Below are 24331 nucleotides of genomic sequence, written 5' to 3'. Positions count from 1 at the left end.
ACGTAATCTCAATCGAACTATCAATTACTTAGCGGACCCTCCGGTGGTTACTGAATAATTATTATTAAAAACTAACCGGCGCGCGTGGCGACAGGCATGTACCCGTGCCACAACGCGGGCGGCAACCAGGAGTGGCGGTTCGAGGACGGGCTGCTGCGCCACCACGGGCTGTGCGCGGCGCTGCGCGGCGCGCGGCCGGCGCTGGCGGCGTGCGCGCGCGCCGAGCCCGCGCAGCGCTGGCGGCGGCGCGGCGCGCGCCTGCAGCACGCCGCCAGCGGCCTGTGCCTGCACGCCGCCGCGCCCGCCGCCGCCGCCGCCGCCGCCGCCGCCGCCACGCCCGCGCTCCTCGCCGCGCCCTGCCGCGACGACGAGCCCGCGCAGCTCTTCACCTTCTAAACTCCGGCTCCACCGACCTACGACGCGTCCGAGTAGATAACATGTAGAAAGCTATCTTTATACGGTGGCTCGTCGACGAATACGGTGGAGAAACGCTGATCGGTCCCCTGCGCTGCTACGAAGTGAGCCGTTCGCCGTTTAGATGGTTCGCTCGCGGTTCATAGACGGTGACCTGTACGAGTGAAAATGATCAGGGGCCAGAACTGGATGAACGATGACAAGTCGTATTTAGATATTTCATTGTCGGTGCTCCGTTGATGAGGTGTCGACAGTGAGGAACTGACTAACCTGTCTAATTCCGAATTTTCACTGTAGGATCTTAACATAATTGTCCCCAGATGCAGTTGGAGATATTTGTAAATGTTTACAGCTGTCAGAGATTACTGTTGTGGTGAACGTAACATTCGTCGAGCCCGAATTGCGCCAGTACGACACAGGCTGTACGCCCAGAAAAAAATGTTGTAACACTTTTATTTTTAAAAATTGTTTTAGTAGTGTTTCCGTCAAGTGCAGCTAACTTCCTGACGTCATCTTACCTCTACGGGATCTAAAAATAAATAAATACACTTATGTCTGCAATTCTGCATTTGATCAATATTTGTCTATTTTAACCGTTGTGGTGAACGTACGAAGTAGTTCGAAATACTTTTATCAATATTTCCCACTAGCAAATTAGTTAGTAAATGACAACTCTCTGAATTCGAACCACGTCCTTTGAAAACTAAAAGTCGAAGTAGTAAAACACTAGGCCGAGGATATTATATTAAAACTCGTCTCGAAATATATGTATATAAAAGAGAAAAAGAAAGTAGATATAATGAAACTTACGATGATGTTAAAGGTAGCTCCAAGTTAAATTTATCGCCAATACTATTTTTATGGTGATAGGTAGTAAACAAATTAACTTAGTCACTAAAAGAAAGACTTAAAAATACTCGCTTTAAATTCGAATCGATACTTATCATTGTAACTGAATTTATGTTAGGGCACCACAGAATCGGAAGACTTCCTTGAGTGGGTGCCAAACTATTTGTAAATATTGTTATATTTTTAAGACTCAACATTCCGTTAAGAGTTATTTTCTAGTAACCACTTCGTTTTATTGAATCTTATATTTCTTGTAACTTCTAACGCTTTATAGGTAGCTACTTTTATATTTACTATTGTTTTCTTTACAAAAACTCGAATATTTTACTTTGGTCTGTTTTTTTTTTATCTAATTCTAAGTTTTATGTAATTTTTATATTATACAGGGTGTAAGAGACAGGTTGACCAAAATGAAAACAGCTGATTCAAATTAAGGGTCTGAATCAGATAGCAGATTATTTTCCCACCTCCCTCCCTCCCTACCGCGGAATCCTCGACAAGAGCCCCTACAAACATACCCACACATCGCACACACCGCCCCCGCCGGCGGGGGCGAAGAACCCTCGCGACACACAGTCCGCGCGCGATCAGATTTGCGCCCGAGTGCATAACAACCGTCGCTATCTCACCCACCCAGACGTACCGACCCTTCGCCGCCCCTCGACGGGGGTCGAAGTGCGGTGGCCTAAGCCGAGGCCGAGTCACTCTGGCGCCCTTAGGCGCACACCGCAGTCCATAAGAAAGAGTCGACAATTCTGTCGCTCCCCTCTCGCGGGCTTGGAGTGCCATCAGCACTCGCCCCTGCATTCGCTTACGGTGAAGCTGTAAAGGCCACTCACGGCCAACAGCAAACACATTAAAAAAAAAAAATATTTTCCCACCGGAAATGCACCACAGCCATATGATTAATAATTCTTAGTTTAACGCCGCGCTATGTATTTGAATATTTACAATCCACATGTCGCGGTATACCTACAGCGCGCGCCTCTATGTAGGTATTTTTCGTAAGCTTGTCACAGAATACGTGTTCTATGCATAGGGACAACGCCACAAGCGCATGCGCTTGTGGCGTTGACCTCACACATACACAGCTGATTCCGAGCGTCGTGGTAAAATTTTAATACCAATAAAAGATTTTTTTGATATTTCATAGTATTTCACCATAAAATATTATTTCTTAATATAATGACGTAATATTATAGGTTACAAGATTTTTAATGTAAAAAAAGGAGATTTTTTTTTTTAATTTTCCGTTCAAAATAATGATCTAACTTCACTGTTTCAGTTTTTGCCAACCTTTCCCTTACACCCCGTATAGTTTTGTGAATATCTCATAAATATAATTTTAGTATCTTTTAATATATTGTAATAGTTACCAGTGTAATGTAGTTATTCGAATATTTCAATATAAGTGCCGGGAATGTGGAATGTGAATATAATGTAGATGTAGTAAAATGAAATCACTTTGTAAGCAATTAGTTTATCTATTTGTAGTCACAGTGCACCTGTGTACAACACAACTCCAAGTAACAAATTTTCATTTATGTCATTTCAAAATTAAAGTTATCATTATTTTATTTTACAATAATATAGTATATAATTATTACAATACAAGTGATTTATGTCAGTATAGCAAGCTAAGTGTCGAGATGAAAGTTTGAATGACTGGACTCGATACATTTGTGGAAGGTTATTAACATCAACTTTTGAGAAGTAATTGATGTACATGATTGTAGTCAGTCGAGTCGATTCTAATAATAACCGCTGTTGTGCTACCGAAAAGTGAAACATCGGAATATATACTGAAAAGTACAATAGACCTTCGCAAAGTAAGTTTTAGATTTATCAATACATACGTTAGGTTAATAGGTTATTGAAATTAAGATAATACTATGTAAAATTGAGGCCTATTCACATTCGCTTATGAATTATAGTAACTCGTTAATACTAAGTATAATTTCCTTTACAACTTGAAATACTCGGTCGCTTAGGTTAGTTTTTATACTGTAATAGGACGATAATTTTCAAAAAGTATTAATTATTTGTAAATAATCACAATTTCACCTTTTAGAGGAAGAATTAACTTCTTGGTTAATTAAAGATATAATTTATCAAATCATCGAGATTGCCCATTTAAACGAACGTACCAACGTATCATAATACAAGCTCAATATATACAAATTAAAGATTTTTCTTTAATTATATTTCATGTAATTTCATCTATATTATAATATACAATAAGAAAACACTTACCTATAAAAAATGTTAATTGAAGTTAGTTCAATTGGTTCATTGTGACGAACTCATTAGTTATTTACCAATTAGGTTTCTAGGGAGGGGGAGAAGCGAGATTACAGCACAAGGGTAACCTGAAACGATATATTGCTACTAATACGAAGTCATGTGCCCTCATAACTAACAATCTGCTCCCTGACATGTGTCTAGTGTAACCTAAATTCATGCAATTTATTGGCATCAAGTCAGTAATTATGACATCCATATAAACAAATATTTCATCAATTTTGATATACGTAGAAACTATTGAACTAAGATATTATATAAATTCGGTTATATCTATATCCAAAATATAAAATATTAAACCCAAGTTTTTATGATATTTGCTCGACAACAGCTCTTTGGAGTAAAATGTTTTGATATTAGAATATGGCAATATCCTTCTATAAGGTCAAAGGTACAGTTGTTTCTTATAGAACGTACGTACATAGATGAACTGTCACCTTCTCAATATTTAAAGATTCTCGTTATACTAATCATATGAATTTATATACTGGCCTATTTTATATAGATTTAGAATAATATTAGTAAAGGAATTAAATTTATTATGTTCTTTTGAGACTACATTCCAGTAAAGTTTAATTTCTTTGAGAATAATGTATTCAATGTTACCCTGTACATACACACACACACACACACACACACATATATATATCTATATATATAAAACCTGGTCGAATGTACTTACAAATATATAAAAAATATATACAATAAAATTACATAATAAATAGTATATGTTGATTTAGTATTACATTAAACAGGTTAATTAAAAATATGTAAAATGCACAAGAAAATTCTATTAATCGAACAAAAATGACAATGTATACTTTCCATTTCTTATTAGTTGTGTACTTAAAATTACTTATAATTTGTCGTTGATTTTAAAATATTTTAAAATGGCATTGTGACTGCCCTAGTCATATTTTGTTGGAATATTATATTAATAATATTTTTGTTCAGTATATAAAAATGCGTGATTTAATTTTAGTGAGAGCAACATTTGATAAATAAAAGACATTTTAAGAATTACATTTTAATTATTTCTTAATATCGACACCCCGTAAACTAGAGAACAAAGCCGTCCAAGAATAAAAATTTAGGATTTATTAGTTTTGTAATTCCAAAGCCATATACTTTGAATTTACATAATTAAAAAATATATTTATATACCCACGCAAGTAAAGAGGAATTGTAACACAAAACTATACAATATATTACATTGCTTGAAAATTCGAGTTATTTTAAATACACAGTCGGGACTTCACACGATGTAAAAGCCTTGACAGGTAAATAGTACCTACATACCTCCTTCTTTGTTACCGACGTTTCGATGTGGATTGCACCACGTCGCAGTCATGACAGGGCTGAAATGAGCAGCGTCTTCGTCTAGCACCTCGCGCAGTCTCCTCAGGTATCCTCACACTGTCACCACTATTATCCATACTGCGTTTAAACAAATTATCGTAGCAATAAAGAAACTGGTACTATTTACCTGTAAAGGTTTTTATATCGCCTTAAATCCCGATTATGTATTTAAAATATGTGTAAACAACAACAAGTTAAACAACGAAACGAAAATTTAAAATTAACTAATTCGAGTTATGGCTAGCTCAGTTCAAATATTGTACATTTTTCGTATAAGTAACAATATATACAACATAGGAAAGAAATATACATCTAAGAAATATATACTTATACTATTTTATTAATTAATTATAATTTCTTATAATCAAAAACCAATCGTCTATTAATTCATACAACACTATTTTCACTGATGAGACATGCTCATTTTAGTCTTGACGTAGTTGCCAATGATTTTAATACTGCGGTACGCGTAGTTGGGCGACAGCCGCTGCCGCAGCAGGTAGTAGCCGAGGAAGTTCATCAGCAACAAGATGACCACCAGTACTCCGAAGTCGAACCAGAACGACACGCCCGACATGCCCATGAGTCTCAGAAACGTACTGAAATTGAACATAAACTAATATTGTTATTGAAATTTTGGCATTAGGATAAATAATTCTTGATTTTTATATACATTTTTAATATTTTTCTACAAATTATTTTTATTTAATCAATTTAAAAACTGATCTCTTATTCATCATCATCTTCCTACCCATTTGGGGTCGGCATAATATAATTTTATACATATTACTAAAGAATTTGGCTTATAGTTTTACGACCGGCTCCCTGCCTGACGTCGAAAACAGATCTTTTAATACATTATGGAAAATTATTGCTTCGAAAGAGGCTTTTATATAACAGTAAACCATGGATAAGTGGATAAAAACTTCGATACATGATAGAGAAGCTATATCAAAATTTAATATACTGTTCGTAATCAAATTAATTAGAAATTGATATACAAGCGAACAGTTCACTCGATAACAGTAATAATCATCATAAGTTGTACTAACATGAATATCATATATGGCATATCATAATAAACTGTCGTGGATAAAGTTTTCATTTGAGGAATACTCACACGATGCTCTTATACTTGCAGTAATCCTTATCGTCAGGACACACGAGATCTTCCTTCCTCTCCCCATAGATAGCAGCTATTAAACCCTCCATTCCATATCGAAGATAAGAACTAGATCTTACTATCCTCCAAATGAAAGGAAGCGGCTGATCCCCACTACCGTATCCATACACGGCCAATAACATTAAGGGTACACTCAGCACAGGGCCTAAAAATACCGAATTCTGAAAATGAAGATAAAAACTGCTAAGATGGTTGAATCAATAAATGAACACGTCAGCGACTTTAGTCACTTCGAATCACTTTTCCAAAGGTTTTGGTTGTAACTGCAGTTGATCTATATTTTTATAAATTATCAAATTGACTCGAAAATTTATTTATATTAATTAAAATTAACAGTTCGCGTTATATACACTTTTCATTTCTTTAAAAAAAAGCGCAACAAATTCCAAACTTTTAAAAATTTAATGAAATTTAAATTGATTCAAAAAATTTTAGGAATAAGTTAAATACGAACTAAATTAAATAACTACTTCACTTATAGACATAGAAAAAATATCTTATGTAAAATGAAAACAATGTTTTGCATTGTTATATTATTATTTTAGTCCGGAGTTAGTGGATGCAGATGGCGTAGGACTGTTCCATATAGACGTCTACAGCAAAGGCCTACAGTGCAGCACTGGACAGATAATAGCTGATACGACGATAATGTTATTATTTGCAAACAGACTGAGAAGAAAAGATGTTGAACCAAAAAGAAAGTTATACTTTATTATACTTACAACAATACTCAAAGTGGATGATATGGCTGTTCCCATGGACTCCGATATCAAAGCCACCGTGATGCTTATAGTAGAAAACATCAGTATTCTGGACAATTCCAAAGGTTGCGAGGTGATGGGATATATAAGTGCCAAGTATATGAGACTGAAAAATATAGTCGCAGGAGTTCTGGAAACAACGAGCGCTGCATAGTATGCCTTCAAACCGTACCATCTATTAAAATATTCTCTCTTTATTAACTGGACTTCTCTTGGAACTAAAAAAACAAAAATAACAAAAGTTATCTTTTATTAACTAATAACATTGGATGTTTAATATTTTTTAAACTCTTTTAAAATAATTAGGTATAGCAAAAGAACTTACATGCCAACAACACCGGCATCATAGGTATGTACATCATGGCTATTAAACATGCATAGCAAAAGCCAAAATTGAAAAGAGTCTTAGAGGCATCATAGCCCATGTTTTGGAAGAGGAGCCCCGTTATTAGGCCTAAACACAGATGTAAGCACACCCGCAGCCATATGTAACCCTGGAAGGTTAAACAGTAGTTAACTTCAATTGTCACAAAATTAACAAAATGGTTATTCAAAGAAATAAGCTGTTTCTATTAAAAATGATATTATATAAAAACCAGAATATGCAAAACAAAAGAGAAGAATGACTAATGCTTGAGGCAAACTGTATAAAATCATATTGTAGTTGACTTTTGTGTTTTTCTAACGGCGTTTTCTCCAATGCTTTAAAAATTTCTATTGTTATACCTATATAGAAATCAAGGTTCTAATTTCCATCCAATGTTCACTATCGAGCTTTTCTAAAATTATAGAAAAAATAATTAAAAGCAAACATATAAAGTTTTTAGAAAAAACAATTTTTTTTTGTTCTAATGAATAAGGATTTCAGTCAGAGAGATCTAGACTGCACACAACTAGCACAGCGTGTTGCAACATATATCTCGACAAACCTAGATGATGATAAAGAATATCTAGGCATATTTCTAGACCGATTACCGATACTTCTACAGAAACTTAAAAATAAAGATATAATAGGTATTCCAATACAACTTTTCGAAAGTTATTTACAAAACAGAAAGCAAATGATTAGAATACAGAATTACATTAGTGCTGAAGAACAAAATACCTATGGCATACCACAGGGCAGTGTCTTAGGGCCTACATTGTTCATGGTATTATATTAATAACCTGTGTCAATTAACTTTAGCGCATGTTGAAATCATTATACTCATAGATGACATTGCTGTTATAATATTTGGAGATAATTGGATAAAAATAGGAAGAGACGTTAATAAAAATTTTAACATTATTACATTAACAACAACTTAGAAGAACATTAAACCAAGATAAAACATTATGACATTCAGTATAAAACACACAAGCTGTTAATGGCTTCATATTTTTATTAAAGTAGGTAATTGTAGAGATAAGGTCAATGTATGTAATTGTTATTGTCTTAAAAAGCCAAATTCCATACGATATCTTGGTTTAACATTTGACCAATATTTGTCGTGAAAGGAACATATCCCATTATTTGCAAAACGAGTAAGAAAACATAAGAAATTTGTAAAAAAAATAGTATTCGTATCTAAATAGGGTTTTATAAAACCTTTATAACTTCACTAGAGAGGGCGCATTAGGCTATTTTATAATTTATGACTTTTAATCTAATAATGTATCCTTTTCATAAACTATATGGGGAACTGAAAATATGATCAATTCGTAAATTGTAAATGAAATATTTAATTATGTTCCAACATAGAGTGTCAACCGACGTAGAAACATTAAAGAGAAAAAAAAAGCAAAAATTTACTACGTTTTAAGACTAGATTTGCTCAAAATTACATATTTTTTAGGGCTATATGTATATAATAGAGTATATAAGTTTATGGAAAGATAAGAGTTTTACATATTTGTGTAAAGAATAGTTAAAAATTATTTGTTGGAAACGGATAATACTTGTACCGAAAACCTGTAGAGAGTTTGAAAAAACACACACATACACCAAGAAAAATAGAGACTTAATGTCCACATAGAACTACCACATTATACATTATATATATACTATATATATATACACATGCGTATGTTTACAAAAAGGTAAATACACAACTGTAACACACGAATTGCCTTAATGTTGCGCATTTATTTATTTATAGAATCACCAACTTAAGATACAGCGAAGCATTTCAATACAATACTCTGGTAGATTAGACCTAACTGTTCTTACATTTAGTAGCAACCACAACATGCCTTGTGTTTGATAAACATTAATTAAATGATTAATTAAATGGAATTAAATTATTAAATGTCATTAAAATGTCAATAAAGATATTAATATAAGTAAATGATGGAAATTGTGGTTAAATTATTTTAAATTATAATTAAATATAATCTAATGGCGAAGTATATCAACATTTAATTCAGCCATGGACACAGAGTGACTATCGTTGTGAATATCAAGTTCAGGCTTGGTTTTTACAATATCGTTATACAGACGCGTTATGCGGACGAGAGGTGATTCGCGGCCCAAGTTTGTTCTGCAAGCTGCATTTTTAAATAGATTGCAAGGATGCCGCGGCACTCTAGTAGGTACATTGTATTCAAGTTTCATCAGTAGAGGCAGGCAATCAATGTGATTATTCACTGACTTATGAAGATATGACATGTCAAGTTAAGATCTGCACAGGCATAGTTCATCAAGGTGAAAATGTTTAATTTTGTTTTTGTAGGTTTTAACATTTCTTGATATTCTAGTACGATAAGCTAGGCTAAGAACGAATTTATTCTCTCTATTCTGTCCTCATGTATCTTGTACATAGGTGACCACACCATACTGCAATACTCCAACTTGCTATTGTAAAGTTGAATTATAGTTTTCTTTTATGCAAGTTAGAATGGCAAACAAGCTAACGGCCCACCTGATGGAAAGTGGTAACCGTCGCCTATAGACATGAGCAGTACCATGGACATAACAGAGTATACTGTTTCGCCTATGATATCCCCCATGCGTTGCCATTCCTGAGGACTCAGGTGTTATTCCTTTGTACCCTGTAAATTCACGCCATATCCCACCTTTCAAACCGAAACACAGCTATACAAACACAACTGCTCCACGGTAGAAACACGATTAGGACAGAGGTGCCCAAGCAATCGACTTTTGTACAACTCAAAATCGACGTTTGTCTCTCTCTGGTATAAATACCATAAATGTACATAGACTGTATTGATAATTTCACCAATGCACAATGATTACCTTATTTCTAACAGTCTGTAACATCATTCGCCGTAACAGTATGCGGAACTGTCGCCACGAGGTGCTCCCGTGCTTGAGGTTACATGTTTCCACACCACTAGAGTTTAGCTGCTCCAGCTCCAACTCCTGGGAGCTGTCTGCGACTGCGTAGTCTCTCCACTGGTGACTCCGACCATTTTCTATTGCGGCTACCATTTTATCGGCCTGGGGGCCATACTCCCCACATGATACATCTATAACTGCGAAAATAATCATTAATTATTTATTAAATTTCATTACTGACACTAAAAATAAACTGGATCGTATGTAGTTTCAGAATTTCAAGTATTAACTGCCTTCGTAACTAATAAAGAAAGAAAAGAAAATAACTAGAGAGAGAGAGAGAGACGTTGTACAAAACTTTTAACTCTGTCCCATTCGTGTTTCTACTAGCGATAAAGCGATTGTAGTTACATCGCTGCGTTTCCGTTTGAAGAGTAGAATATGGCAGTTAAATTACAGAGTACAGAGACATAACGCCTTAATCCTCAGAAATGGCAAGGGATGAAAGTATCATGGGCATCGCAGTATACTTTCGATAATGTGCTGTTTCATGTATTATGGTTTTCGTCTCTATAGACGACAATTGACGTTTTCCTTCAAGGGAGCCGTGGTTAGTTTATCATACTAGCTTTCAAAATAATCCTGTTCTTGAAATAAAAAATCCAAACCATAACAAAGTTTAGTCCCTAATGTGGTGTGCTTTTTTATGGGTGAAAATGGTATGGTAACGGTAACTCCGCCTGCGCTAATGGGATACGCTGGCTAATGGGAGCACCAGTGAAGGGTGATAGATGAGAATGAAAACAGGCCAGTTAGCCCATCATGATGAATTCATCAGGAATTAACCATGATAGTTTCCAGGGGGAACCGTGAAGAGGTCGACCTGGTTGGGTATACTGCTAGCAATGGGATTCTCAGTCTCCATTACTAACAATCCCTTTCCCCCCAATGTGGTGTGCTGGAAGTTGAGACAGCATCTCTATTCTATATAAGCTTCTCTTATCGGATCTCCACTTCTAAGGGATATTTTCTAAGCACATCTTAGTACGTATTGCTGAAAATAATTAAGACTTACTGAAGTCGGCCGGGTTGTGCGTGGTGGGGCAGGACAGGTGCAGACAGTGCAGGAAGGGCACGACGCCGGCGGCGGCGCCGTGGTAGGCGCAGCGGCCGTCCGCCACCACGTACACGTGGTCGAAGTGCGCGAACAGGCGCGCGGACGGCGTGTGCACCGAGCACACCACCGTGCGCCCGCCGCGAGCCACCCGCTTCAGCAGCGACACGCACATCGACGACGCCACCTCGTCCAGACCGCTGCAACCACCACCATTTGTTACTATGGCTCTTTCCCAATAAGAGAACGAGTTTCTATTTGCGAATTTCTGCTGTGTTTTTGCCAAAATAACGGTAGCATTCAAATATGCAACTTACCGCAACCCATGTATTTCAAATTAGCTAATCGTCGCCCATCGTCAGATTAAGATTTTAAATATCAAAAGTATTGGTCCTCTTTTGTAAAATAAATACAGTATCAGATAATATCAACGACTGTATACCAAAATATCTCATGACAATAATGTCATACGAATATTAACCATAAGGTTAATATTCTTAGTTTAAGTATGAAGGTAGGCGTTATCACTTTCGTTATTTATTTATTTATTTATTGTTCACTTGAAATATGAATTAATCGTGTTTCAAAAAGCGTAAGTACATGTATAAATAAATATAAATGTTGAGTCCTTAATACTAATTCTACTTACATTATTTTATCATGTTATTTCAATGTACCAGTGTTAATTTAATTATTAATTTGCTCCATTACATTCAGTGTATATCAGTCAACTGATTACATTAAGATTACCATTTTATTTAATTATACAAATATTACCTTAGATTGGTTTCATCTTATTCTTGCATAATATTTAACTGAACTAAATTGGCCGTGTGGTTCCGGCATAGAATAGACCACCCCTCCCTTTCCCGTGGGCGACACCCACAGGAAAGGAAGGGGTGATAAAAGACGACTAAGGAACGGCGAGGGATGGGCAGCAGCGTCCCCCTTAAAACAGCTCTAAAGCCTGAATGCGGTTCCAAACTGCCTGTCAAGCGTGGCTACTGACAAATCTCCCCAAGGGGAAGGTTAATGTTCAGCAGCGGACGGTTAAGAACTGATATGATGATGATGATGATATAACTGAACTGACATGTATAGTCTTGTTAATTAAACATAAAATAATAAATCTAAAAGCTAAAAAACTCTTACGTGGTTGGCTCGTCCAAAAATATAACTGGTGGGTTGTTGAGCAACTCGAGGGCGATGGACAGTCTCTTCCTCTCCCCGCCGGAGAGTCTTTCTGTCGTTGTGTCTTTGGCTTTGTTCAACATCAACAGTTGTATGATCTCATCCACCTTAAAATGTAATTAAACCATACAATGGCACATATTGAATTATCGTATCATAACTTATCAAAAAACAAATTTAAGGATCTTCCAAAAAGAGATGATTCTCAATTCGTTTTTACATAGTTTATACTATGCCATGCGAGGAGTGATGATAGAGATTTCTCATGGAAAATGATGGTATAAAATTTAATATTAAATGAATGTAACTCTGGGCTCAAATACAACCTTAGTTATTATTAACTTATTGTATGTATTTGAGCTCAGAATTACATTTATATAATATTATTTTTTTCACTCCTCGTTCAAGGGTCAATGTTTTGAGTCGTCAGCATTCAGTAAGTACGTAAGTATACAGAAAGCATACAGTATAATATGTTATTTACTTCCTGACTATTAAAAATGCAAAGTATTTATACATTAGTACTTTAACTGCTGAACCTGATACAAGGCCTGTTACAACACACGATTACACCAGAGAGAGACGAAAAAGTGTTTAATTAATGCATGATTTCAGTATTCATTTTAAATACACTAGAGGTAGAGTTATTAAATTATTTGTTTTAGGCTGTGTTATAACTTGTTTAATTGAATCATTATTAAGAATATCAGGAAATCAAGAGAAAGATAATTTCTTAAATCGTAATATAAGTTCTTAAAGGAAGTTTCTAACCGCTCACTACCATAAAATTGGGGACCGTTGCCTCTGATCGACGGATACACTTAAGAATCTAAATGATTTATTCTTTCATACAAACTACTCAGTCAAGTAGTCGATTCAGTGTAGAAATTTCATAAACTATTTTGAGATTTCAGCATAATATAAAAAAAATACTAACTGCTCAAACAGTTGTTTTACTAACTAAATCGGTCAATTTCAATTTAAAAAGTTTCATTAAAATCACTTGAAAACTTTCTAAGATTAGATAGATACATTATAATTAGAAGATAATTTATTTGCATTACTTAGATACAGCACACAAATTACAATACAAACATATACATAATACACAGTAAAAGAGATAAAAGAATGAAAAACAAAAACAAATTCCTTCCTTCATGCGCGTGCCATAGCAACACAAAATGGTCACAACTCATTTTATTGCTTTGCCCTCAAAATAGCAAAATAATGAATGAATTAGCATTAAAGAATGTCGTAATATTTTTATATATTTCGATGAGTAAACCTTACCACAACAATTTTCTCCCGGCCGGTGATGGCGGCGCCGAGCTTGAGGTCGGCGGCTATGGCCATCGCTTCACGGACGGTGATGTATGGCTGCAGCAGATCCTCCTGCATGATGTACCGCGACAGCTTCCTGAACTGGCGCAGGTCCCGCGGCTCTCCGTTCGTGTATACATGGCCGCCGGCTCCCTCCACTCTGCAAGTGGAAATAAAGGGCATTGCAGTTACTACGATACGATATTTGTAACATGAACATTTCTGATGGAATGCTCAATAGAAGTAAGTGTAGCACTGCAGTACCTGTAGCCAGCGAGGACGTTGAGCAGCGTGCTCTTGCCGGCGCCCGAGGGGCCCAGTATGGCGGTCAGCTGGCCCGACCTGAACTCGCCGTGGATACCGCGCAGGATTATTTTCGAACCTGGAACATAATACATAATAAAGTAAGTATACAAGTAAACACTGATCTAAACACCATTACGACAATTTCTAAATGTTATTATTTATAATATAGATTCATTAACATTCTCATACATGCGAACTTCATTTTCACACTTTCTCTATTTTTCTATAACGTTTTGCTTTTATTTCCAATTCCTTCACTCTTGAGGCCTCTTGACTTTAGAACGCGCTACCTATTGACATAAGAAAAGTGTCTAACAAATTTATTTTTAAAAGAAAAGTCTACGAATATCTTTTGAAGAAGCTGTGAAAGCAGTTCACCATCTTCATCATCATCCCCTTTGATATATATCGTTGTTTATTGGTATTTTTTTATGTTTGAAAATGGTATAGTAACCCCGCCTGTGCTAACGGGACACGCTGGCGGAGCACCAGTGAAAGGTGATCGATGAGAATGAAAACAGGCCAGTTAGCCCATCATGATGAATTCATCAGGAATTAACCATGATAGTTTCCAGGAGGAACCGCGAGGAGGTCGACCTGGTTGGGTATATTACTAGCAATGGGATTCTCAGTCTCCATTACTAAGAATCCCTTTCCCCCTATTTATTGGTATTAAAGTTATATACTCTATAAGTATGTATGATATTTATATTTGTATGTTTTTATGATATACATTTGTATATGTATGTAATATTTGTTTAATGTATTCATGTATGTATTATGTTATATATTAATATAATCATAATGCAGTAGTTCTCCACGTGTATGTGTGGTGATTTGTAAGTCAATATCGATACGTACGTGTCATTGTTTATATGTAACAACTTTTAATTTTTTCACTGCATAATTAAATTTCTGTTTCGCCAATGGTTGACTGGGAAAGAATGCTATCTACATCTACACTAATATTATGAAGAGGAAAGATTTGTATTTTTGTGTGTATGTTTGTATTGAATAAACCCAAAAACTACTTTGCCGATTTCATAAATTCTTTCACCATTAGAAAGCTACTTTCACCATGAGTAACACAGACTTTATTTTTATTGCTAGAAAAGATTAGGGATCCTTAATAAAACTTTAATAACGTAACTCAAGGTGTAAAAGAAATGCTGGTACAAACTGACTTCCAAACACGAACGTAGTAAAATACATATACTATAAATTAAACTAAGTCTGAGACTTTCTGAATACCAGTTTGTTTTATAAGCGTACGGGCGCAACCGAGTATGTCCACATAGGCACCGACTTTCTATCGTTTGTTTAACATCTGAGCAGTGCAGTTGCACGCGATCTACTCGTGCATCTCGTTTCGTAAATATATTAGCCCGCATATAAGGACGCGATAAAAAACTAATATGTCGACACCAAACCTACAGTAAGAAATATACATTTTAAAGAGGCTCATTAAATAACAAAATATTTTGAAAAATTTCAAGCTTTTGAAGTCGCCTCGAAAATCGAAATGAACTGGTTCGCATGAGAGTTCATTTCGTATTTAAGAGTAAAAATTATTTATTTTTATTTAATAACTAGCTGACCCCGTTGTCTTACCACTTATTGCGAAATATAAAAATCGCGATTAAAATACAGGGGTTGATCGTAAAACGATGAAAATTTAAAATTGTATGTATTTTTCAATGCTAAATCATAATAATATAAAAATGAAAAAAAATTAGTCAAAAAAATAAAAAAAAAATTTGGGGAGGGTCACCCTTATCATTGAGTGATTGCCGGGGGGAAAGGGATTGTTAGTAATGGAGACTAAGAACCCCATTGCTAGTAATATACCAAACCAGGTCGACCTCTCCGCGGTTCCCCCTGGAAACTATCATGGTTAATTCCTGATGAATTCATCATGATGGGCTAACTGGCCTGTTTTCATTCTCAACTATCACCTTTCACTGGTGCTCCGCCAGCGTATCCCGTTAGCGCAGGCGGGGTTACCATCCCATTTTCATTAATCGAAAAAAAAATAGGTGAATGCCAAAAATATCTCTTTTCCAGAATCTAGGTAAGATAATTAGAACCAGTGTACACTGTGCATTACATTGTTGTATTGTTAACATTGAAATATTGACGTAAACTTAATTGGTAGCTTAAAAATAATTTGAATTATTATAAGAATCGCTAAATAATACTAAAACACAAGGCGTTTCCTGTTGTATTGTTTCGTTTTGAAATTTATATTCATAACTCACACAAAATCTTAATATTAAATATTTGAATTGCAAATTCATTCTATAGTTTATTGCTTATATAACGATATACGAATATATAATATTCTATAATATATTATATACAGGGGGGAAGGGATTGTTAGTAATGGGGAGTTTAGTCCCCATTGATATCAATATACCCTATCAGGTCGACCTCCATGCGGTTCCCCCTGGAAGCTATCGTGACCAATTTAACATTTAATGCATCACAATGGGCTAATTGACTTGCCTTTTTATCCTCACCTATCACTGTACCTCGCTAGTGTATACCGTTAGCGCAGGCTGGGTAACCATGCCATTTTCAGACATAAATATATATATATATATATATATATATATATATATATATATATATATATATATACAATTTCATCATCATCACCATTCCAGCCATTATCCGTCCACTGCTGGACATAAGCCTCCCCCATAGACTGCCATAAAGAACGGTCCTGAGCCACCTGCATCCACTGACTCCCTGCAATGCATTTCAGGTCGTCACTCCATCTAGTGAGGGAACGTCCTATACTGCGTTTACCCGTTTTCAATATGTGTACATTTATTTAATTTGTATTCTATTTACTTTGTCTATTTACGCTAAGTTCTTTCCTTTTTCTTGTATTTCTCCTGCACTAGATGTCGAATACTATGTATGTCACAAATTATTTGGGTCATTAAAGCGACATATAGATAAATAATGTTACTTTTACATTTATTAAGTTACAGACTGTCGCGCTGCATGATTTATGTATTATAAGAGTGCAATCTTTTAGGTAAATTACGTCAAGAGTTTACAAATGAAGACAGTTTTAAACACTCCTCGGCCTAGAGCCGAGTAATATAAAACAAATTATTACCCCTGTATAGTGTGCACACATTAAAAAAGGTAAACACATTTAATAAAGACACAATCAGTTTTATATACAGAGACCCTCAGTATAGTGACACAATTAGTGTGAGACGAGGGGAAAGGAATTGTTAGTAATACGGCCGACTAATTCCATTGCTAGCAATATACATGTGGTTTTTTTTTATATACAACTTAGAATAGCAAACAAGCTGATGGCCCACCTGATGGAAAGCGGTAACCGTCGCCTATAGACATGAGCAGTACCATGTACATAACAGAGTATACTGTTTCGCCTATGATACCCCCATGCGTTGCCATTCCTGAGGACTCAGGTATTATTCCCCTGTACCCAGTAAATTCACGCCATATCCCACCCTTCAAACCGAAACACAGCCATGTATACACAGCTGCTTCACGGTTGAAACACGAATGGGACAGAGGTACCCAAGCAATCGACTTTTGTACAAAGCCTCCCTCTAGAAACCATCGTGCTGGATTCCAGCTACATTCTTTATGTTGAGCTAACTGACCTGCTTTTTCATTCTCACCTATCATCCCTCACTGATGTCCTTCAGGCGTATACCATCAGCGCAGGCGAGGGTTACCACTCCATTATTATCCATTAAATTTTTTTATGCAACTTAAAATGGTTTCAACTTATGAAAATCCACACACAGCTGAACAAACTCACCGGTGCCGACGTGCACGCTGTAGGTGAGGTCGTGGAAGGCGAGGGTGACGGGCGGCCGCTGCGGCAGGTGCGACAGGTGCCCGCGGCCGATGCTGCGCGCAACGCCCGCGCCTGCACTGCTCGTCTCCATACTGCTGCACGCACACACACACTGCTATTAGCGAACATAGAACCGGACCTATATCTGAGAATCACATGCTGGAAATCTCGGAATTTTCGATGCTTTTTTCAACTATTTGTAATGTAAGTTAAATTAGACTCCCATTTCCGCACAGAAGAAGAGTGTGGAACTACTTATAAAGTGAAGACACTAAGTACTACATGTAATGAGAATATATATTTACATCTTTTAATCAACAATTATCAATCGTCTAAAAAGGACTCTTCTTTCAACCATTGGCCACTCTATACTGACTTATTAAGTTCGAATGTCACGTTATTTTTTCAAAATTCGAGGTTATAGGAAAACACCATTACTGAAAAGACCATCTTGCAGTATTACGACACGGCTCACAAAGGAATTCGCAAAATTACGTGCACAACTGCGATACCTAAAAATGAATGCTGAAATACCGTCTGGCCCGCTAGATTTAGGAGTATCAAGCAAACGGAATTGCTTCAGTACGTCTTTGCCATATTATAATAACTGAGCATACTTTGCCCATAATACGGCAGAAGATAACGAGTTTACGTCATCCATCAGTAGTAACACTAGACAGTTCCTTAATAGAGTTTTAATCGAGATCTAATTTGATCACTCGTTAACAAATGGTTCGTCAAGGACGGTTCATAACCCTATAGATATAGTTCATGTCGTCATATCTGAAATACTGATAAAGTCGGAAACCAGTTGCATCAGATCAAAAGTCAAAGCGAAAATATAAGCAATCCTGTATGCATGAGCTAGATTATGGGATGAATCCTAAACACAGCTCAATACGAACATTGAAATCACAAAGTCAGTGGCAGAAAACTAGGTCAACGTATTTATTGCTAGTGCTACAAACTAAAAAGCTGAATTGTTTCACCGTCATCACGATGAGATTGTAAAGGCAGGCGTAGGTTCCGAACTAAGCACTGTCTAAGAACACTCATAGGATAGAAAGAGATAGATCTGGGCAACGGAGACGGTAACAATTTTTTTTTATACCACTGAGGTGGCAAACAAGCATACGGCCCACCTGATGGTAAGTGGTTACCGTAGCCTATGAACACCTGCAATACCAGAGGTATTACGCGCGCGTTGCCGACCATATTCGACCTAATGTAAATATAACCCCGAATGGGCTGTGATAAAAAAATTACTATTCAAAAATGCTTAAATCTAAGTTTACTTAAGTAAAAATAATGGATTGGATTGAAATTGATATAGTTCGTCTTATAGTGCACAGTTCCATTGTTATTACCGTAATTATTTTAAGGGGTAACGCGAAAATTAGCAAAGATATGAGTTGACACGTAGAAATTTGTCTTGTCTTAAACTGCTTGAGAGCATAAGAATCAAATCCCCTATCTACTCAGGAGTCACTAGTATTAATTAAATAAACACATGCATAAAAATAATACCGTTCTAACGTTTCGAATCCCCCAATGGTAAACTACCATAAGAAACAGCGCCATTTTTATGGCAGTCTATGGGGAAACCTGCGTTTAGTAGTGGACAAATAACGGCTTATGTGAGAATGATGATATCAGATAACATGACATTTTCTGACGAAACCTTGTGCGATCTACCAATTACACGCTTCTTGAAATCACAAATGAAACAACATAGTTCAGTGCACAATTATGTAGTATTGTAGTATTTTTTATTTTATTAAGAGGGAAAATATAAAACTGTAAATTATTCTTGGTAACTACTTATTTATATTAGTGTGAGCATTGCGTCTGAGCATCTTCTGCTAGATTAGCAAAATCAAGTTTGTAGTTGGAAATTGCCTACCTTAAAGAATCCAATGTATGTGTGAATTATTTTTTGTTTGTTTTAAATAGGGAACTGCTGACTCACGTAAATAATGTTGTACCAAAACACCAATTCAACACATTTCTTCAAATATGAATATTTCTCATTAGAAACCAATTGCCAAATATTTTGACTTGAAGATGACCTTGCTCTTAGAAATATGTCGCAGCGCCGAGTATTTTACATTTTTTACCTTGTCACGATCGACTGGATTAATAGTCGCGATAGACCGGTTGGCCACCTATATTATATGTTCTAAATGTATTTATTTATTTATGCTTTATTGCACAATAAAACTTTGTACAAGTGGCGAGCTTAATGCCATATGGCATTCTCTACCAGCTAACCATATTTAGTTTTTTTTTATTTGCATAAAACAGACTTTAAATAATTATTGTTATTGATATTGCAATTCCGAATTTCTTATTACAGGCCACAGCGATGGTTAAAATCCAACCTCAAAAAGCAAGTTGGTTTGTGGAAGTCTTATAATATTTTTTTCAAAAACTATAATAGTTACAAACATATTTTTTTTTTTTCGGTAAAATTAGCTTTTAATTTCTAAAACTGTAATTATTTCAGAATTTTCGCTTCACAAACTTCGAAGATAAAGGTTATCACATTTTCGATTAAAAAGCAAAAAACCATACGATATAAAAAGAAAACTGTTTTGTCATGTACAAATGAAGACTTTTCGTGTCTCTATTTAAATTAGTAGAATCGTTTTGAAATTTTAAGTGCTCCTTTGGGGCCTCCTTGACTTCCAAATTTCAAATCGACAGCAGCATTGGTAGTTGCTGAAATAAAACGATGTGTGACAACCGGACGAATACGGGATAAGGACTCCTTTACTATTTTCTATTTTTACTATTTTCGTACAGAAATAGAGTTACTTGTTGAAAAATCAATATAACGCCAACACTATAATTATAAAAATCAGTTTAGAATAGACGAAAATTAAAATATAGTTCAATTTATAACATCCCTTTGAACATTGTTTGATAGAGGAACATCTTTATATCTTATTTTTTTAAATATATGCTAAACTCTTTCCCATGTCTATATACATATATAAGGGGGATTAAGAACACATAGTTCATTAATTTCCCGTTATATATGAATTAATATATACTTACAAGAAACATGGTAAGTATATACTCGTAGATGTTAACAATAGGTATAACTCCACATATTTCGACATAACTAGGCGTGCAAAATTTAAAACCTACGTATACATCTTTACACCTACTACGTATGATTTCGACATAGTCTCAAATAATAAACTAACTAAAGATATATAGATAGACTAGGGAATGCAACTACTATACAACCGTTGTGAATGTGAACGCAAGACCAGTTTTATAGGCTCTTTGGTTTGCGGTGCTGAGAATTTACAGTTGCTCAAGACACGCATTTTTAATTTAGCTGTGTTTATTATTACTAAATTATTGAAATGTGTATTAAACATGTATACATTTCGTTAACAAAAATTAAAAAAAAGATCATAATTCCAGCCATTATCCGTCCACTGCTGGACATAAACCCCCCCCATAGACTGCCATATAGAACGCTCCTGATCCACCGGCATCCACTGACTCCCTGCAACGCATTTCAGGTCGTCACTCCATCTAGTGGGGGATCGTCCTACACTGCGTTTACCCGTACGTGATCGCCACTCAAGAACCTGTCTTTTCTATCGGTTGTCGGTCCTTCGAGCTATGTGACCAGCCCATTGCCACTTCAGCTTGCTTCTAACTATGTCGGTTATTTTGGTACTTTTGCGGATATCCTCGTTTCGGATTCTATCACGCAAAGAGACAAAAAAACACAAATATACGTGACAGTTACATTTCATTTAAAAATTTATTGTAGTTTTTCCTCAACAGATTATTTACTAAAACTGAAAAAGATTTGAAACACACGCTTCTAGATTGTCTAATTATTCTATGGTATATTTAATTAACTATAAAATACAAATAGTGGAATGACCAATCCTTAATATGTCAATTTTGAGGTTGTTATCTTTTAAAGAGGTAATTTAACTCAGTTATATAAAAGTTTAGGTTTTTGAAACTGACGCGTATCTACGTAGTTCTTGTTTACAATATTCGACATTCTATATATAGTTCTACGTACGGAATATACCTATTTCTTAACAATAAACAATGAATTTTCATTTTTTGCTATTTTCAAAATATATGTGATTAAAAAAAAGTTACACACAAACACGCGTATTCCGTAATGCCCATGTCTATAGACGACGGTTACCGATTTCTATCAGGTACCTTTTTAACTTATTAAATATTATAAATAACATATAAAAAACGTGCAATGTCGTCTCGGTATAGAATAAGCCATTCCTTTCGTGCCTATAGGTGTCGTAAGAGACGAGTAAGAACTACGGTTGCCAACCCGCCTGCCGAGCGTGGTAAGTACTGGTAAATTGGGGGAAAAGGATTGTTAGCAATGGAGTTTGACAGCCCCATTGTTAGCAATATGCCTTATTAGTTCGACCTCCACGTGGTTCCACCTGGAAACCATCGTAAACAATTCTTGTTGAATTCATCACGATGTGCTAACTGACCTGCTTCATCCTCACCTATCATCCTTCACTGGTGCCCCACCGGTGTATACCGATAGCGCGGGTGAGGTTACCATTCCATTATCACCCATTAAAAAACTACTGGTAAATAACCCTTCTGGGAAGCCTATGTTCAACAGTGAACAGTCAACACATGATATGATGATATAAAAAACTATATAATTTTTAAATATTTATAACATTTAATTTAGTGAACATTAATAAAAATATCAATATGAAATATAAAATTTAAAATGTATTATAAATAAATTACAATTTAATTGGTGGCAGTCGTATTTCATTTAGAAATTCATTAATTATCTAATAAGATTTTTTTACAATTCATAAAAGTACATATTTGAAGTGTCCTAAATATTGAGGCTTCAAATTTTTTTTTATGCAACTTAGAATGGCAAACAAGCTGACGGCCCACCTGATGGAAAGTGGTAACCGTCGCCTATAGACATGAGCAGTACCATGGACATAACAGAGTATACTGTTTCGCCCATGATACCATCCATGCGTTGCCATTCCTGAGGACTCAGGTGTTATTCCTCTGTACCCAGTAAATTCACTGCCATATCCCACCCTTCAAATCGAAACCCAGCCATACAAACACAACTGATTCACAATTTATCTAGCAATTTGTTATATTTCTACATAAATAAATACCTACATTAAAATGATCAATTATGCATTTAATTTCGAATTTTGTGTTGAACTATTTAGTATTGCTTAACGAATTAATTTATATTAGTGTAAACACAGTTCGCTATGCAATATTTTTAATTTGGTATATATTTTAAATTTTTGCAGATTTCGCAATTTTATATATACTTGATATTATTTTTGCTTCGAGAATTAATTAGTATTTTATGAACGTCTTATAAATGTTGTAGGAAGTGATAATATTTTAGTAGTTAACTTACTGTCACTGCGTTTGTCTTAAAACTGCACAATTATTCTGACATGTGTACTTGTAGGACGTCGCGCAATGGCGACGTTGAATCACCAACTACCTAGTTACAAAACACTGCTGGTTCACCAGTCGCCGTAACCTCTCAATACCTAGACGCTGCGACTGCACGCGCTGTATCAATTTTTAGAGTTCCCTACCAATATACTACAAAGGAATCCTTACGGTGTGAGGGAAAGGGTTTGCTAGTAATGGGGAGGTTAGTCCCCATTGCTATAGATATACCTTATCAAGTCGACCTCCACGCGGTTCCCTTGGAAACCATCGTGACTAATTTCCCGTTGAATTCGTCACAGTGGACTAACTGACCTGACCTTTCATCCTTACAAATCATTTTTCACTGGTGTCCCGCCTGTGTATACCCATAGTGCAGGCAGAGTTACCATTCCATTATCATCCATTAAAAAAAACCCCTTACGATGCAACTCAGTTCGTCTGTCTCGCCGTCCGTTCGTCTGTCAAAGCACTATATCTCAGGAACTACTACTGTTATTGATTTGAAATCTAAAATAGTTTTTGATCTTGTTCGCGTATTGTAATAAAAATAATTGAAAAATGTTTTAATTTTCTTTGCTAAAGGATTCAAGATGGGGATTCAAAATTTCTAAATTAGCTTACTAGTACCAATGTGGTATGCATAACAATAAATATCATTTCCCTTCTCCTCTTCCTCCCTTCCAAAGCGAGAAATCTAACAGTTTATAAAGTTTATAATTCCAAATACCACAATTTTAAAAATTTATAAACTGACTTTATCTTTGGCAAAATCAGATTTTTAACTACAATTAATAAGAAATCTCCAAATGAAACAGCAGTAATGACTATTATCTTTTAATTAATTTAATTATTATCCATCTAGGTATATATTTCATATATACAAAAAGTTATTTTATATCGCATACGAGTCGTAATAATATCAAAT

General features: G+C 35.6%; 4 protein-coding genes across 5 annotated transcripts in view; 1 reads left to right on the top strand and 3 right to left on the bottom strand.

The window, feature by feature from the left end:
• Window positions 1-4753, top strand: part of LOC113514878 (polypeptide N-acetylgalactosaminyltransferase 2-like) — a 137098-nt gene extending 132345 nt beyond the window's left edge. The window contains exon 10 of the mRNA XM_052898608.1: window positions 95-4753. Within this exon, the coding sequence (XP_052754568.1) occupies window positions 95-396 (302 nt within the window). The 3' untranslated portion in view covers window positions 397-4753. The remainder of the gene's footprint in view (window positions 1-94) is intronic.
• The window catches only part of LOC113514752 (ATP-binding cassette sub-family G member 1-like), a 289243-nt gene that overhangs the window by 194811 nt on the left and 70101 nt on the right, over window positions 1-24331 (bottom strand). The window lies entirely within an intron of this gene.
• The window catches only part of LOC113523368 (ATP-binding cassette sub-family G member 1-like), a 238352-nt gene that overhangs the window by 194811 nt on the left and 19210 nt on the right, over window positions 1-24331 (bottom strand).
• Window positions 4632-23476, bottom strand: LOC113523382 (ATP-binding cassette sub-family G member 1-like). 2 transcript variants are annotated; one of them, XM_052898607.1, is made up of 11 exons: window positions 23363-23476; window positions 17890-18023; window positions 14034-14151; window positions 13740-13929; window positions 12411-12556; window positions 11220-11458; window positions 10103-10341; window positions 7193-7361; window positions 6829-7085; window positions 6044-6267; window positions 4632-5522 (listed from the first exon to the last, which is right to left on the bottom strand). In XM_052898607.1, exons 2-11 carry the CDS (start codon window positions 18017-18019, stop codon window positions 5327-5329), a joined length of 1908 nt encoding a protein of 635 aa, XP_052754567.1. In that variant the 5' UTR covers window positions 18020-18023; window positions 23363-23476; the 3' UTR covers window positions 4632-5326. The 2 variants fall into 2 exon arrangements, with proteins under 2 accessions (XP_052754567.1, XP_052754566.1); XM_052898606.1 differs by having other exon boundaries at window positions 17890-18020; window positions 23363-23439.

Source organism: Galleria mellonella, unplaced genomic scaffold (genome assembly GCF_026898425.1).
Source record: "Galleria mellonella isolate WM207_F2 unplaced genomic scaffold, CSIRO_AGI_GalMel_v1 utg4535, whole genome shotgun sequence".
NCBI classification, from domain to species: Eukaryota; Metazoa; Arthropoda; class Insecta; order Lepidoptera; family Pyralidae; genus Galleria; species Galleria mellonella.
The sequence above is the reverse complement of the archived record's forward strand: the minus strand, read 5'-3'. Positions and strand labels throughout refer to the sequence as shown.